This window comes from Schistocerca serialis, chromosome 4, assembly GCF_023864345.2.
Source record: "Schistocerca serialis cubense isolate TAMUIC-IGC-003099 chromosome 4, iqSchSeri2.2, whole genome shotgun sequence".
NCBI classification, from domain to species: domain Eukaryota; kingdom Metazoa; phylum Arthropoda; class Insecta; order Orthoptera; family Acrididae; genus Schistocerca; species Schistocerca serialis.
The window spans coordinates 405995100-406008731 of NC_064641.1; the positions used below are offsets into that span (position 1 = coordinate 405995100).

Sequence of the window (13632 nt, forward strand, 5' to 3'; positions counted from 1 at the left end):
TGCTGTTTCTCGATTTCAGGTCGTGGCAGAAAGCTGTGGACTGCATACTGAACACGTTTCGTGCCAGTCACACTCTAATTAAAACCGATGTCACTGTTACATTTTCTGAGGTTTTTAGCCTCAGGACATTTAAAAACCGATTTCATTGTTGCTTTTTATGCGATTTTTAGCCTCAGGACAATTAAAAACTGATTTTCCCATCCCATGTTATTATGTTTATAGCGCCACCTAGCAAGAAAATTTTCGTTAAACTTCTTGTTTCCATAACGTTTCCCCCTTCTTAGATAATATTCCTTCAAATCTGACATCATTCTGAGCAGGGACTCTTCTTTTTTACAGTGATTTGGATCTCTAATTATAATCAGCCTGTACGTTCGACGTTCGTTTCAACATTCCACACTTCACACAAGTCTGAGGGGGTCTGTTTGATTTTACGTTTATTAGTAAGGGTTGAGTAAGTTACAATAATGATATGTAGCTACACAGCTCTTATATTTGATGGATAAACCCTTTGCCTGGACAGTTCTCCAAATTTGTGAATAATTTATGCGAGGATTATAGGATGCTTAACAGTACGTTGAATTAATTGTTTGTGGATTCTTGCTGAGGATTGTTTCATTGTAACTTCTCGTAAGTAGCTTGTTTCTTTGTAGTGGACACAGACGTAAGAGTAAAGTTTGCGTTCTGTGTCGATATACATAAGCGGCGTTAAATATGAGGGGCGTAATATTTGCGAAACCATTTTTGTGATCCTTCCTGCACCTTCTGAGTGTATCTTCTTGGTACTGGGTGACAATTATTGAACTGTATGAAATAAAGTCGTCATAACCGCTGAACGGTTTGCGTTAGGACGTCGAAACTGCATGGTTGGCCGCGAGAAATGATGGAAATTAGTATTCGAACATGGTTTGGTTTAGCGACGAAGCCCACTTTCATTTGGATGAGTTCGTCAGTAAGCAATATTGGAGCATTTGGGGAACTGCGAATACGCATTTCGCAATCGAGAAGTCTCTTCAACCTGAATGGTTGACTGTGTGGTGCGCAACGTCCAGTCAAGGAGTAATCGGTGCGATTTTCCTTTATGGCACGGTGGCTACCGAACGGCATGTGAACGTTTTGGAAGATGATTTCATCCCCATTATCCAAAGTGACCCTGATTTCGACAAGATGTGGTTCATGCAAGACGGAGCTCGACCCCATCGAAGAAGGAGAGTGTTTGATGTCCTGGAGTAACACTGTGGGAGCCACATTCTGGCTCTGGGGTACCCAGAGGCAACTGGCAGGGTCCTCGATTGGCCACCATGATCTCCGAATTTATACACATGTTACTTCTTTTTGTAGGGCTATATTAAAGACAAGGTGTACAGCAATAATCCCAAAGCCATTGGTGAGCTGAAAAGAACCACTCAGGACGTCATCGACAGCATCGACGCTGCGACACTTCATGCAGAAGTTCGCTATTCGTCTGCGCCACATCATCGCCAATGATGGCAGGCACACCGAACATGTCACATCCTAAATACGAATATCTTTAGTGATGTTTACATGTTGAATAAAGTGTGTGCACGCCATAGTTTGTAACTAAGTTACGTTTTTTTAAAATATAGTTCAATAATTTTCACCCTGTATGTTTCAGGAATACTGTCATGCAATGCTGAATCCCCTTTCTCAATCCCAACGAGCCTTTTAGTCCTGCGAGTGATGTCTGAAAGGAATTAAGTCTAAGGTGGAAAAGAAGAGGTACATTGTTAGCTTGAAATGCTATTCCGATACTCACTAATATGCTAACTTGTCAGATGAACGTATATATAGTGTCCTTATAAATAATACTTAGAAAAGAGTTAGTTGAAGCACTTGGAATTACAATGAGCCACTTCTCGCAGTATTACTGTGGTATTCTGACAATGCTGTCGTGCAAGGCTCCACTCATGTCGTGAAACGGTTGGCTGAATGACAAAATTATGCTGTGTCGACTTCAGCTATGCGACTACATTTTGTCAGTACGAGAATAACAGTTTTCCAAAAGTGCACTGCAGACATTACGAGTGTCATAATCTGTATTCACGTCTTCACCTACACACTTTATGATTCTGTGCAGTGTATGTCAGAGGGAAATTGTCACTATTATCTCCTGAATTACATTAGTGTATGGAGCAAGGGATCGTACACATGTCTTGATATATGCCTTAATTTCTTTTCTCTTATTTCCGTAGTTCGTACGTAAGACGTGTCTTGGTGACTGTAGAATTATTGCGAAAGCCTTCATCGAAAACCGGTTTTTCGAATTTACCTGTCATCGTTCTGCAGAAAAATGTAAGTACTTTCCAAATTTTCTGTTGAATCTCCCTAACTAGTTCCGCTGAAGTTTTGAATGACCTGCTGTGGCCTACTACAATTTAGCAGCGCGTCTGTGAATACGAACGATATCTAACGCCATACCTATCATTACAGTTATTAAATGTGGGAGACGTTATCCAGGTCCCACTAGCAACAGGTGCAATAGCAATGCACTTTACCAGAATCACCCCAATAAATTTTTCTTTCACATTTCCTATCTTACAGTGAAAGGAAGAAGGCCGGTGTACAATGAATTATGCGCGCTCTCTCTCTCTCTCTCTCTCTCTCTCTCTCTCTCTCACACACACACACACACACACACACACACACACACACACACACACACGTACACACATACACACACACACACACTCGCACAGAGAGAGAGAGAGAGAGAGACGATGAGTAATCCTTCTGTCTTACAAAACTGGCTCCAGCCATTGCCTATCGTAGTAACTGGCAACACTAAGGAATTCAACACATTGGGCCAGCGTGTCTGCTTCTCATGCACTTTATTAGCTGTCGCCAGTAACATCACTCATAATGAAAAGTAAAACGGCAAAATGTCTTCACCATACGTAAATTAACGTGAAAATCATCACAAAATGTTCAGTGATCGCCCAGAAGTGCATACAGAATGGCACGGTTGACTGGAGTACTACATGATACATCATTCCTTGCTACTGTGTGTCGCTTCACCGCCCTCCCTCCGAGGTGCATCTCACTTTAGTACCGCTTTCACATGCTCAGTCCGTTTTATGTCGGAACTAGACTACCACTAATCTTGTATCGGGGCCCTTTAGACCTTTAAAGAAAGTACATCAAACGGAAACATTTATAGTACGATATTCTATGGGGTAATGGCGAGAACAGACTGACATAGAATATTCTTTAAGAAACAATGCACCGTATGATTTCATAATATTATTGATAAATAATATGAGTAACACAAGTGTTATTGGTTGTGCAGTGAGATCTACTTCCTTTTCGATAGTGAGTGTTCTCTAGGGACTTAGGTATTGATGTTCCTGTATCACTGTATCGTGTGTGTGGTATATACAGGGTTTTCCCAAATCTGAAGCTCAAAATTATACAGCTATCAGAGGATCTAAAACAGAGTACCATGAGATAAGGAACTAGTGGTCGGAAACCAATACTTATCTTTTTTTACATAAACAACTTACACGTTACGGAAACATCTGAAGGTCGTAGCAAATGCTCAGAATAAAAAACGAAAAAAAGAATCCATAGAGGTGAGAGACTTAGATGGCCCTAGTAATGAGACAGGACCTCACACCCCAATTCAGCGACGAGCATCTCTGATGTTCCGCTGCTTACAGAACAGTGTAGGAGTGTGCACAGACGTGTTGAAACCACATCTTTTCGCGGGCAAACGGTATAATGTATAGCAACCATATCTGCACATCTCGAATTGAATGCAAGCAACATGCACTATTCGGAAAACAAAGTCAAATTAGCTGCCTTGTTGAATTCCAGTTTACGAACTAATAGAGAATCGTTGCTGAGACAACCGTGGTTTACATTCTTCACAGCAGATACAGATATTGCGCCTGGTGGAAACACCGTCACAGTTGAAAGAGGTCTGAACAATACGAACTGCAATACTGCGCTGCGTAATACCTTGACGGATATGAACTTTTCGCTCATAAGCAACTGGCCCCATTACTTCCGCAGTTTTGTGATACTCGTGTGATTGCCTTTTCACGCTGTGTTCTTCGGAGTGAGCATATCAGCGTCACCTAGGTGGGCGATCATTGATTAATCTTCTACTAGACGATCGAACATTGTCCCCTGAAAATCTAGCAGACGAACAACTATTTGTCTAGAACCTTCAAAGACACAATTTCTCGTAAATTTCTACCCACAGCGACAAATTTCTTCCATTTGCGGTGAGACTTATCTGCGAACATTAGTCCGGCTTTCCGGCACCTACATCCTACTGCACTGAAGCAATACTGGACGAAAAGCCATTGACCCTCAGGAGAGAAGACGCTAATACCGTTTAACTACGCGTCTGGCAGGGTAACTGCCTCAAATGGGCCATACCAGCTGAAACTTCTCATTGGTGATCGGATCCTGTACAGGAACCGAATTGCTCAAATGTTGATGGTTACGTTTCACCCCTGTCCAAAACAGTCTCACATGTTTTCTATCGCACTTAGATCAGAGGGTTTAGCGGACCAGTACTCATGTGAAAGTGTACCTAAATTTCCCGTCAAAACAGGATGTGCCCTGTGCATATGGCAGTTGTAATGTTGGGAGTATCTACAGCATATTCTTCCACAAGATGGAGAAGAATGGGCAACACTTGGCCACCGAAAATGTTGGAACATATTTCCTGTCACATGTTCACGGTAATCTGAATGAGTGGGTCCAAGTCACAGTGCGAACAGCACCCACAACTTCACAGAAGCATCTCCAGTCTGAACTGCAGTCTGCAGACACTGTGAATTAAATGTCCAACTGGATCGTCGGCGCACTTGATGCCTTCCGTCATTTGAAGAGAAACACAGTCACGACTCATCGAATCACACTGCACACCTCTACTTAATTGCACTCAGATTTCTGTGTAGTTTGGCCCATTTCAGACATGAAGCTCAATTTGTCACTGCGAGCAGTAGCCTTTTGCGAAGTATCAAACTTCAAATGTCCGTTGCGTGCTGTTTCCCTCGAAACGTTCGCTAGAGATGGACTTACATTCACTGCAAACATCACTTCCTCGAGGGTCTGAATCTGATTGTCACTGAAAATAGTGTCATTCGTCACAGTTTCCTGATGGTAACAATTTTAACCACCACTGTTCTTACGTCATGTTATGTGCGTACGAGTGGTATATCATTCCTCGCAGACACATTGAAAAGTTGCGAAATTCCCTCTCACTTGATAGAAGTTTTTCAGTTCGATCGCGACTCTGTAGAAAGTGGCATACGTGACATATCTCCTGGTCAAGCCTTCTCACCACGGACAGCACTAGTTAAAATGATCCTTTCTTGGATTACCTTAGGCAATCGGCACGTAGCGTTTCTTCCTACCTGTGCTCTGTGAATCTCTCGCAGATGATGTCTCCAAAAACAGACCTAGCAGCGCAGTAGATTATTCACATGATGGAAGCAGGTGACCTGTGATTCTAATTAGTGGCGCGTGCAGCTAGTTTACGTGAAAGAAGTTCGGAGAAGACAGTACAATGTGTTTATGTGGAACACCGTAAAATAGTAACAGTTTGGCATTATGAAAGGTCAACGGCCTTGTCACTGTGGTAACACCGGTTCCCGTCTAAACACCAATGTGTCCGGCTTGCGAAGCACTTGGGTGGTTGACCATAGAGGTCTGACGAGCGCTGTTCGCAAGTGCACTCAGCCATTGTGAAGCCAAATGAGGAGCTACTTGACGGAGAAATAGCGACTCCAGTCACGAAAGCTATCAACGGCCTGGAGATCGGTGTGCTGACCACATGCCCCCTATATCGGCATCCAGCGACACCTACCAGCTGAGGATGACACGGTGTTCGGTGGGTAACGTGGGCCTTACGAAGCTTGTTCTGAAGTAGTTTAGCTAGTTAGTATCATAAAGCGATTCATTTCAAAACGTTAATAAGTTCCGAGAGCATGGTAAAGCCGAATATTATAACTGAACAGTACCTGAATACATTCTGTCGCCAACTTTCACATATTACCAGGCTGACAGTGTGTCCTATCGCCGGCTGGAGAGCTTGGCGCGTAGCCGAAATCTCTTGCTTACGTCGTAACACTTCGTAACACGTCGTAAGTTAACAACACTTCTTTGTTTATGAATTTGCTAGTTTACTGCTTAGCTTTATCATTGTGGTGAAGCCCTGATGACTTGTAGGTTCCTCCGAGCGCCATTTATCCCAAAAGACGAGTTTAATCATTAATATTTAATAAAATGAAATCAGATATTCTCGTGAGAACACTAATGGTTCCGCTACATTTTTACTGTGTGGTAAGATCCGTTCTCAAGGTTCACGTTAGCCTCTCCACTATCCTGATTCACCATCACGCCTTACGGCCGTTTACTACCTTGTCCGTGGGAACCGGCTTCCTGCTCCCTACTGGCTTATTCTACGGCACTGCTTAATGCAAAGAATTGACTTCGTCTAACTGCTGAGTTACAGTGAACGTAAAATTTTGAAAAATAATTACCCCTCCAAACAAAGAACGCCTGACACTGTCTACACTGATATGCCTCTTTCTCTCTGTGTGTATGTATGCGCGTGTGTGTATTATGGGATGATGTACCTTCACAAGAGCTCATATCTGAGAGCCACATGTCGTTGGTGCATAGAGGGCGTGAAAAGGCCACTGGGGTAGTTAACCCACCGTTAAATGGGCCATTTAGCAGATGATTTGGAGGAGGAGGTCGGATCGACAACGAGGTCATTAGAGACGGAGCACAATATCGAATTAGAGAAGGATAGGGAAGAAACCGTCATTCTCGTTAAAAAAGCACCATCATGGCATTTCCTGAAGCGGCTTAGGGAAATCATGGGAAAACTAAATCAGGATGGCCCGACTTGGGCTTGAACCGCGGTCCTCCAGAATGCGAGTCCAGTGTGCTAACCACTGCGCCAACTCTTTCGGTCAGATGATTTGCAGTGAGACCAAAGACAGCACTTCAACCAATGTTATAATAATCAAAGTATCAGCCTGAAAGCTAAACTGTAATAGGAGAGGAAAATTTTCAGTAAAATTCGGTGCGTGCACACAAAATTGATTTTTTGTTTTTGTTTGGTTTTTAACAATTTCGTGTGCGCGCACCAAACTCTCCCACCTGTGGTGACAAGTGTGGATGATCACTATATATCAAAGCTTACCAGACGGAAAGTCTGTCCCTCTTTTCAGATGTTGGAAGACTTCGATTGCACTGACAACTCAGTGGGGCGTTTAAATCTCAGTGGCTGGAGACTGCGGTTATGACCGGAGGTGCTTCTGTGAAGTTTCGGATGCTGTCCTGACTACGACTTGATCTCACTCATTCAGGTTACCGTGAATATGTGACAGGAAATGTATTTAAACACTCTCGGTGACCGAATCTGGCGCATTCCTCTGGATCTTGTGCTGTGGACATTCCCATCTTCCAGTATATACACAGCAATATACACAGGGCTGTTCCTGGTTTGAGGAGCATTTAGGCACACCTCTGTATTCACGGCACTTCTAATCCGTGTAGTTACTCCCTGATGACGTTATTAGTACTACAGAAAAAGGCACAGACAACCAGAAAAAAAATTAGATATCTGTTCGTAAATTCATTGCGTAGATAAATGTTTCCAAGTCTTGTTGATACTGTGGTGTTGACTCCGCATCTGGAAAAGTTACCTCCAGTAGGTATCATTCGCACTGAGTAATATATTTTTTTGTAATTTTTACTGTGATATTAGAAGATAAAGAACATCAGTTCAGTCAGGCTAAAAAGTTTGGGGAAGGTAAATTTGTCTTATGTAATGGCGGTCATTCATAAGCTTGTGAGATACTGACAGCTTTCTTGATAATCTGGAGATACCCAGAAACCAAACCATTTTTAAAAGTAAATACCAATGCAATACAAAATCAATTATTTTAAGGACTTTAAAAATGTTAAAATAAGAATGATATGAAACTCCAGTAGGACAAAAGGAACATGTGGTGGGAGGTAATTAAAACAAATCCAGAAACTGGAAATAAGTGGAATGTTATGCCTACATGTTTCCAAGTTTCGCTGGGATGCCCTCACACATCCTCCATAGTCTTCCAATCTCTCCCCATGTGATTTCCATACATTTGGAGTCCTGCAAGAAGACATTCGTGGCCCTCTATTTGCTTCGGACGAAGAGCTGCACGTCTAGATATAATCACGGTTCCGTAGGCACCGCAAACATTTTCCCACGAAGGCACTGACCGCCTTATCTCACAAGGATCAAATCTATTAACACTTATGGCAATTATTTTTGTTGTAATAAAGAAGTTACCTACTCTTTTCCATCCCTGTCGTTTTCATTTGACAGCCGTTTATACTTCCGTCTCCTCTCTTGTAAATATGTGTTATTGTACCTAATTTCCAGTCCTCTGGAATTTTCATATTTGTCTAGTATCAGTTAACGTATTGAGGTATCAGGATTTCGGTGTAGGAGATGCACATTTAATTAGTTCTGTGTTAGTTCCATCACTGGCCTGTGTTTTCTTATTTTTCATTTCATGCTTTGCATCTTGGCCTTGCCACAATGGTAAACCACTTGCTGTCAGTTCACCAAGTCGAGCGCTGTCGGGCTTGACCAGCACTTGGATGGGTCATCGTCTGGGGCTGCCGAGTGCTGTTGGCAGGTTGGTTGTATTCAGCCTTTGTGAGGCCAATTGAGGAGCTACTTGACTGAGAAGTAGCGACACCGGTCACGAAAACTGACAACGACCGGGACAGTGGCGTACTGACCACATGCCCCCCCCCCCCCCCCCCGTCACTACGACGCCTGTGGGTTGAGGATAACACTGCGACCGGTCGGTACGGTTGCGCCTTCAAGGTCTGTTTGGATGGTGTTTGCTTTTTATTATCTTCTAATTACTTCTTTTCTATTGTATCTGCAGTTGGCTCCTCTTCTTCGTGCTTATAATTTTCATTCAGGTTTTTATTCACGTCGCCTCCTGTTGTTCAGTGTTATTTATTCATGGTCCAGTCACATTAATGCTACCACCCCCCCCCCCCCCCCCATCCATTTTTGACGTCAACGTTCAATAACCACTCACTGCCGGCAGACGGGAGCACTAGCAGTCGAGGGTATGATGTAAAGCGAGGCCGGCAGGACGTGGATAACAGTGCAGACATTGTCTTTTGTGGAAGCGGAGCGATTTATCAGACGCACAAAGGGGAATGTTCAGTGGCTTTTGGGGCAAGGATGGAAGCATTTACAAAATAGCTAAGTTTGTAAACTACTCGCGCGCCGCCGAGATTAAAGTACACAGTGCATGGTAGAACAGTGCTATCCAAAACCAGCACCGAGGCAACTATGGTGCACCACGGGCCGTATTTGACAGAGATGAATAACGGCTGCGGAGATGTGTACCGACGAACAGACGAACAACTGTTGAGACCGCATTAACCCCAAATCACTAGTAACGTGAAAACAACCATTCAGGAGCTCATCGACAGCATCGATGTTCCGGCACTTCAGCGGGTCATTCAGAATTTCGCTATTCGTCTGCGCCACACCATCGCCATTGATGGCAAGAATTTCGAACGTGTCATAACCAAAATCTGAATATCTTCAGTGACGCTTACATTTTTAATAAAGTGTTTACACCACGTAGTCTGCAAGTACGCTTTTTTCATATAGTTCAATCATTGTCACCCTGTATATATAGATGTATATCATCACAACTTCTAGATGATGTTATAACAGAAGTAATCGCAAGAAGTACTTGTAGGTACGGCCTACAGTTATATGTGTCAATACCCACTACCAAACCTGGCCATTATTATACGTGAATATTTATAAATTAACCTCCGGTTGGGATAAACAAATGCTTGTATCTTCATGGAACTTGCGTTGTTGGAAAAGGTGATTTTCGAAGGACAGCTCTGTTTTGTTCGACAGTGTCTAAGCAGCTAGCGATTCAAACAAACAGTGTTCATGCTTCTCGCGCCATTTGCAATTTGCATTGTGTCATTCGCCACCTGCAAGCAGCAGGAGTCAGTCGTGCGTGACGGTACTATGAGGGAGTGATGCAGAAATTTCAGTGCAGGTCAGACAAACGTGCATGATGAAAATGGTCGAGGAAGACATTCAGATGTGACTGATGAACTTGGGCAACATGTTGACTAAATTGTGCATGCGAGACATCGATTCACAAATTTTCGAATTTTCTGAAGAAGGGCCTCAGATTTCAAGGACTAGCTATGTAACATTGTCACAGAGACGTTAGGTTATCAAACGTTTTGTGTATGGTCGGTGACAAAACGTCTTTATTGATTTTCACAAAACTAAAAGACATTTCTTCAGCGTTGCCGTGAAGAGGGGGGTGGAATTTCTGAACGGAATCGTGAATGGGGAAGAAACACGTGTGCTGTATGTTAACTGTGAAAGTAAGGAACTGTCCAAACAGTGCAAGCGAACTCCTTCTCCCAATAACTCTATCCAATATGGTTACATTTTTTTGAGATCGCAAAGGAATGGTGATGATACTGGCGTGAAAATACTGTGGCGGCACATGTTTCTTGACTCTGACTAATCAAACTTCGAAGGTTAATCCAAAACAAACAGCGAGGAATGATTACCGAAGGACTCAATTTCCTTCACGACAAAGTGACTTCCCATGTTTCCTGACTGACTCTAATCAAACTTCGAAGAGAAATGCAGAACAAACAGCAGGGGGTGATTACCGAAGGAATCATTCTCCTTCGCCGGCCGCGGTGGTCTCGCGGTTCTAGGCGCGCAGTCCGGAAACGCGCGACTGCTACGGTCGCAGGTTCGAATCCTGCCTCGGGCGTGGATGTGTGTGATGTCCTTAGGTTAGTTAGGTTTAAGTAGTTCTAAGTTCTAGGGGACTGATGACCACAGCTGTTAAGTCCCATAGTGCTCAGAGCCATTTGAACCATTTTTTGAATCATTCTCCTTCACGACAATGCACGATCCCATTCCTGGAATCGAACCAGAGAAAAATTCACACTTTTATGGCTGCCACGTTTCAACATCCTCCCTACAGGCCGAAGTTGTTACCAAGCGGCTTTCATTTCGTCACTAAAATGAAGGCTTGGCGGGCTACTCAACCGTTCACGACCGACGATGAACTCAAGTACGCTGTCAACAACTCGTTGAGGTACCAGGTGGCACCATTATTTAATGCAGGGATGAAGAGGCTGGTATCGCGGTACGACAGCTATTTGAATTTGGATGGTGACTACGTGGAAAAGTAATGACAACATGTAAGTACGGACTGTCTGAAAGAAATTGTACGCTGGGTGTGTGTCTGGGGGGGGGGGGGATAAGTCCAGATATTGTGATCATTGGTACCTTAATATGTGCCTACTTCAGTGTGTTAGTTGTTTTTTAACAGTCTTCCTGCCGCGCGGGATTAGCCGATCGGTCTAGGACGCTGCAGTCATGGACTGTGCGGCTGGTCCCGGCAGAGGTTTGAGTCCTCCCTCGGGCATGGGTGTGTGTGTTTGTCCTTAGGATAATTTAGGAGTGTGTAAGCTTAGGGACTGATGACCTTAGCAGTTAAGTCCCGTAAGATTTCACACATATTTGAACATTTGAACAGAACAGTCTTACTGGAAAAGAGTCACATACTACCAGATGTTTTCTCCACAGTCATAACAGCATCGTTAAGTGGACAGTGCCTGTTAATATATGCTAACAGTTTTCTTTTATTAGGAGGTACTAACCAACCTGCTAAAATACTGTTCTTAATAGCATTAATTAATAGTCTGAAAATGAAGTAAGTAGTGATATAACGACGTTCAGTACACAGTCCTCAGCATCCAATAAAATTATATGCAGTGAGACCCTAATACCTTGTATATTTTTCTTTTTTTTCCCTTTAACCACATGACCAGAGCAATATGCTGTATGCATCCTATTGTTGACACTCGCAAATAATGCGATAGCTATAACCTTCTGAAGTTCCTGAAATCCGTTAAGGAAATAAAATTTCTTTTATGCAACTGGTTGCAGATTACGAACTATCGATAGCTCTCATAAAATACGAAATTAGTCACGAAGTTAAGTATTGTTTGCTACTGGGAATCTGAATAAATCATTACTCTACTTGTTATAGCGGTAGAGATACTGGACGCAGTGTATCTCCTGACAAATGGCACTCACGCTTCTTGAAGAATATCCTGGGCTCCGCAGCGTCGTGCCGCGGTTCGACGGTAATGAGGGCGCCGCCATCTTGCGAGATGGCGCGCGGAGAGAGGCGCAGCACGGCGCCGCCGAACAGCGTCTCCGGCAGCTGCAGCGTCAGGTCGTGCGTCTGCAGGAAGGCCGCGCCCTTGTCGTACAGCGCGTCCGTCACGCCGGCGAACGTGTCGATGGATGACGACCGCCCCGCCTCCGTTTCGTCGTCGCTGTCCTCCACTTCGTTGCTGCCCCTCGAGTATTTGTTCTCCACCAGGTCGCCATTCCTGGTGAAGACGAGGCTGTCGGTGATGTGCAAGTCACCGACGGTGCTAACAGTCCTGTCCAGATACAGAAAGACGTTCTTCTTGACGCAGCGCAGTCCCAAGTCCGACCCACAGCTGGTGAAGAGCTGCCGCCACAGTGCGTTGTCGCCGTACAACCACGTGCTTCCGTTCCCGTTACTACTGTTGCCACTCAATCCTCCCATCCGCGGCGCCGATAGCTTCACGAACGCTTCTACTACTTTCCCGAGGATCGTAAGTCCAGAGTGCTTCTGCTTGTCTAGCCTATCGATTTCACTGTCCACTTGGTCCTCGGCATCATTCTGTCCTCTCGCGGCAGTGAGCAGCAGACAGGAGACGAACAGCACTCGCCACAGAGACGCACCGCGAGACCATCCGACACTCCCACTCATGGTTCCGCTCGAGGGATCCGGCAGGTGTTAGTGATGCAGTACGGACAGGTGGCAGCGCCGTTGCATGCTGCCCGCGCTCGGACAGCGTCTTCGGCCAGAGTTACCGGCCAGCCCCGCGCCCGCTGGTTTTAACGGCGACGCGTTTCGCAACCGCACTGTAGGCAGATAGATTCCAGCAGCCGCCGGAACTTGTGTACCGCGTGTCGGCCGGCGGAGAAGTGCCTCCTCCTTCCTCCACCGCGCCGCGCCGCGCAGAGTAGGCCGCACCGCCGAGTGGGGAGCGCGCCGTCTCCGCCAGGCGAAACTCGGCCTTATCGCTCCCGAGCAGGTGCCGTGCAACTGACCGGTGTTTACTCCACTGTTAGTAAGGTCTAATATCCCTGGCGGTGTCCTGTTCAGTACGCCACATACAAACCCAGATGACGTGAAGTTACAACAAGAATAATGGATATAAAAATGGTTGACCAAATCTGCATATGTAAGATACTTAGTCACGATTTGGAGTCCAGAGTGGACTCTCCACTGATCACATATAAAACATCTGAATGACAGGATTTCACTCAATGAGATTTCTTACGATGTGTCTCTACTCATTTGACCGTGGACATTTTATCGCTCCCGAAGTACGATGAGTATTTAACTGATACTGAGCAAAGGGTCATATGCAGCTCTCATCATCTGTGATTCGGGACAAATTTCTACTGGCGTATTAATGACTTCCCATCTTAGAAGGGAGCTCACAGAGTTTTAA

The 13632-nt window shown here is 44.6% G+C and overlaps 1 protein-coding gene across 1 annotated transcript in view; it reads right to left on the minus strand.

Moving 5' to 3' along the window:
- Nucleotides 1-13047, minus strand: part of LOC126473809 (uncharacterized) — a 149643-nt gene extending 136596 nt beyond the window's left edge. Inside the window, exon 1 of the mRNA XM_050101113.1 lies at nt 12170-13047. Coding sequence (XP_049957070.1) covers nt 12170-12881 — 712 coding nt within the window. The 5' untranslated portion in view covers nt 12882-13047. The remainder of the gene's footprint in view (nt 1-12169) is intronic.
- Nucleotides 13048-13632: the final 585 nt, after the last annotated feature.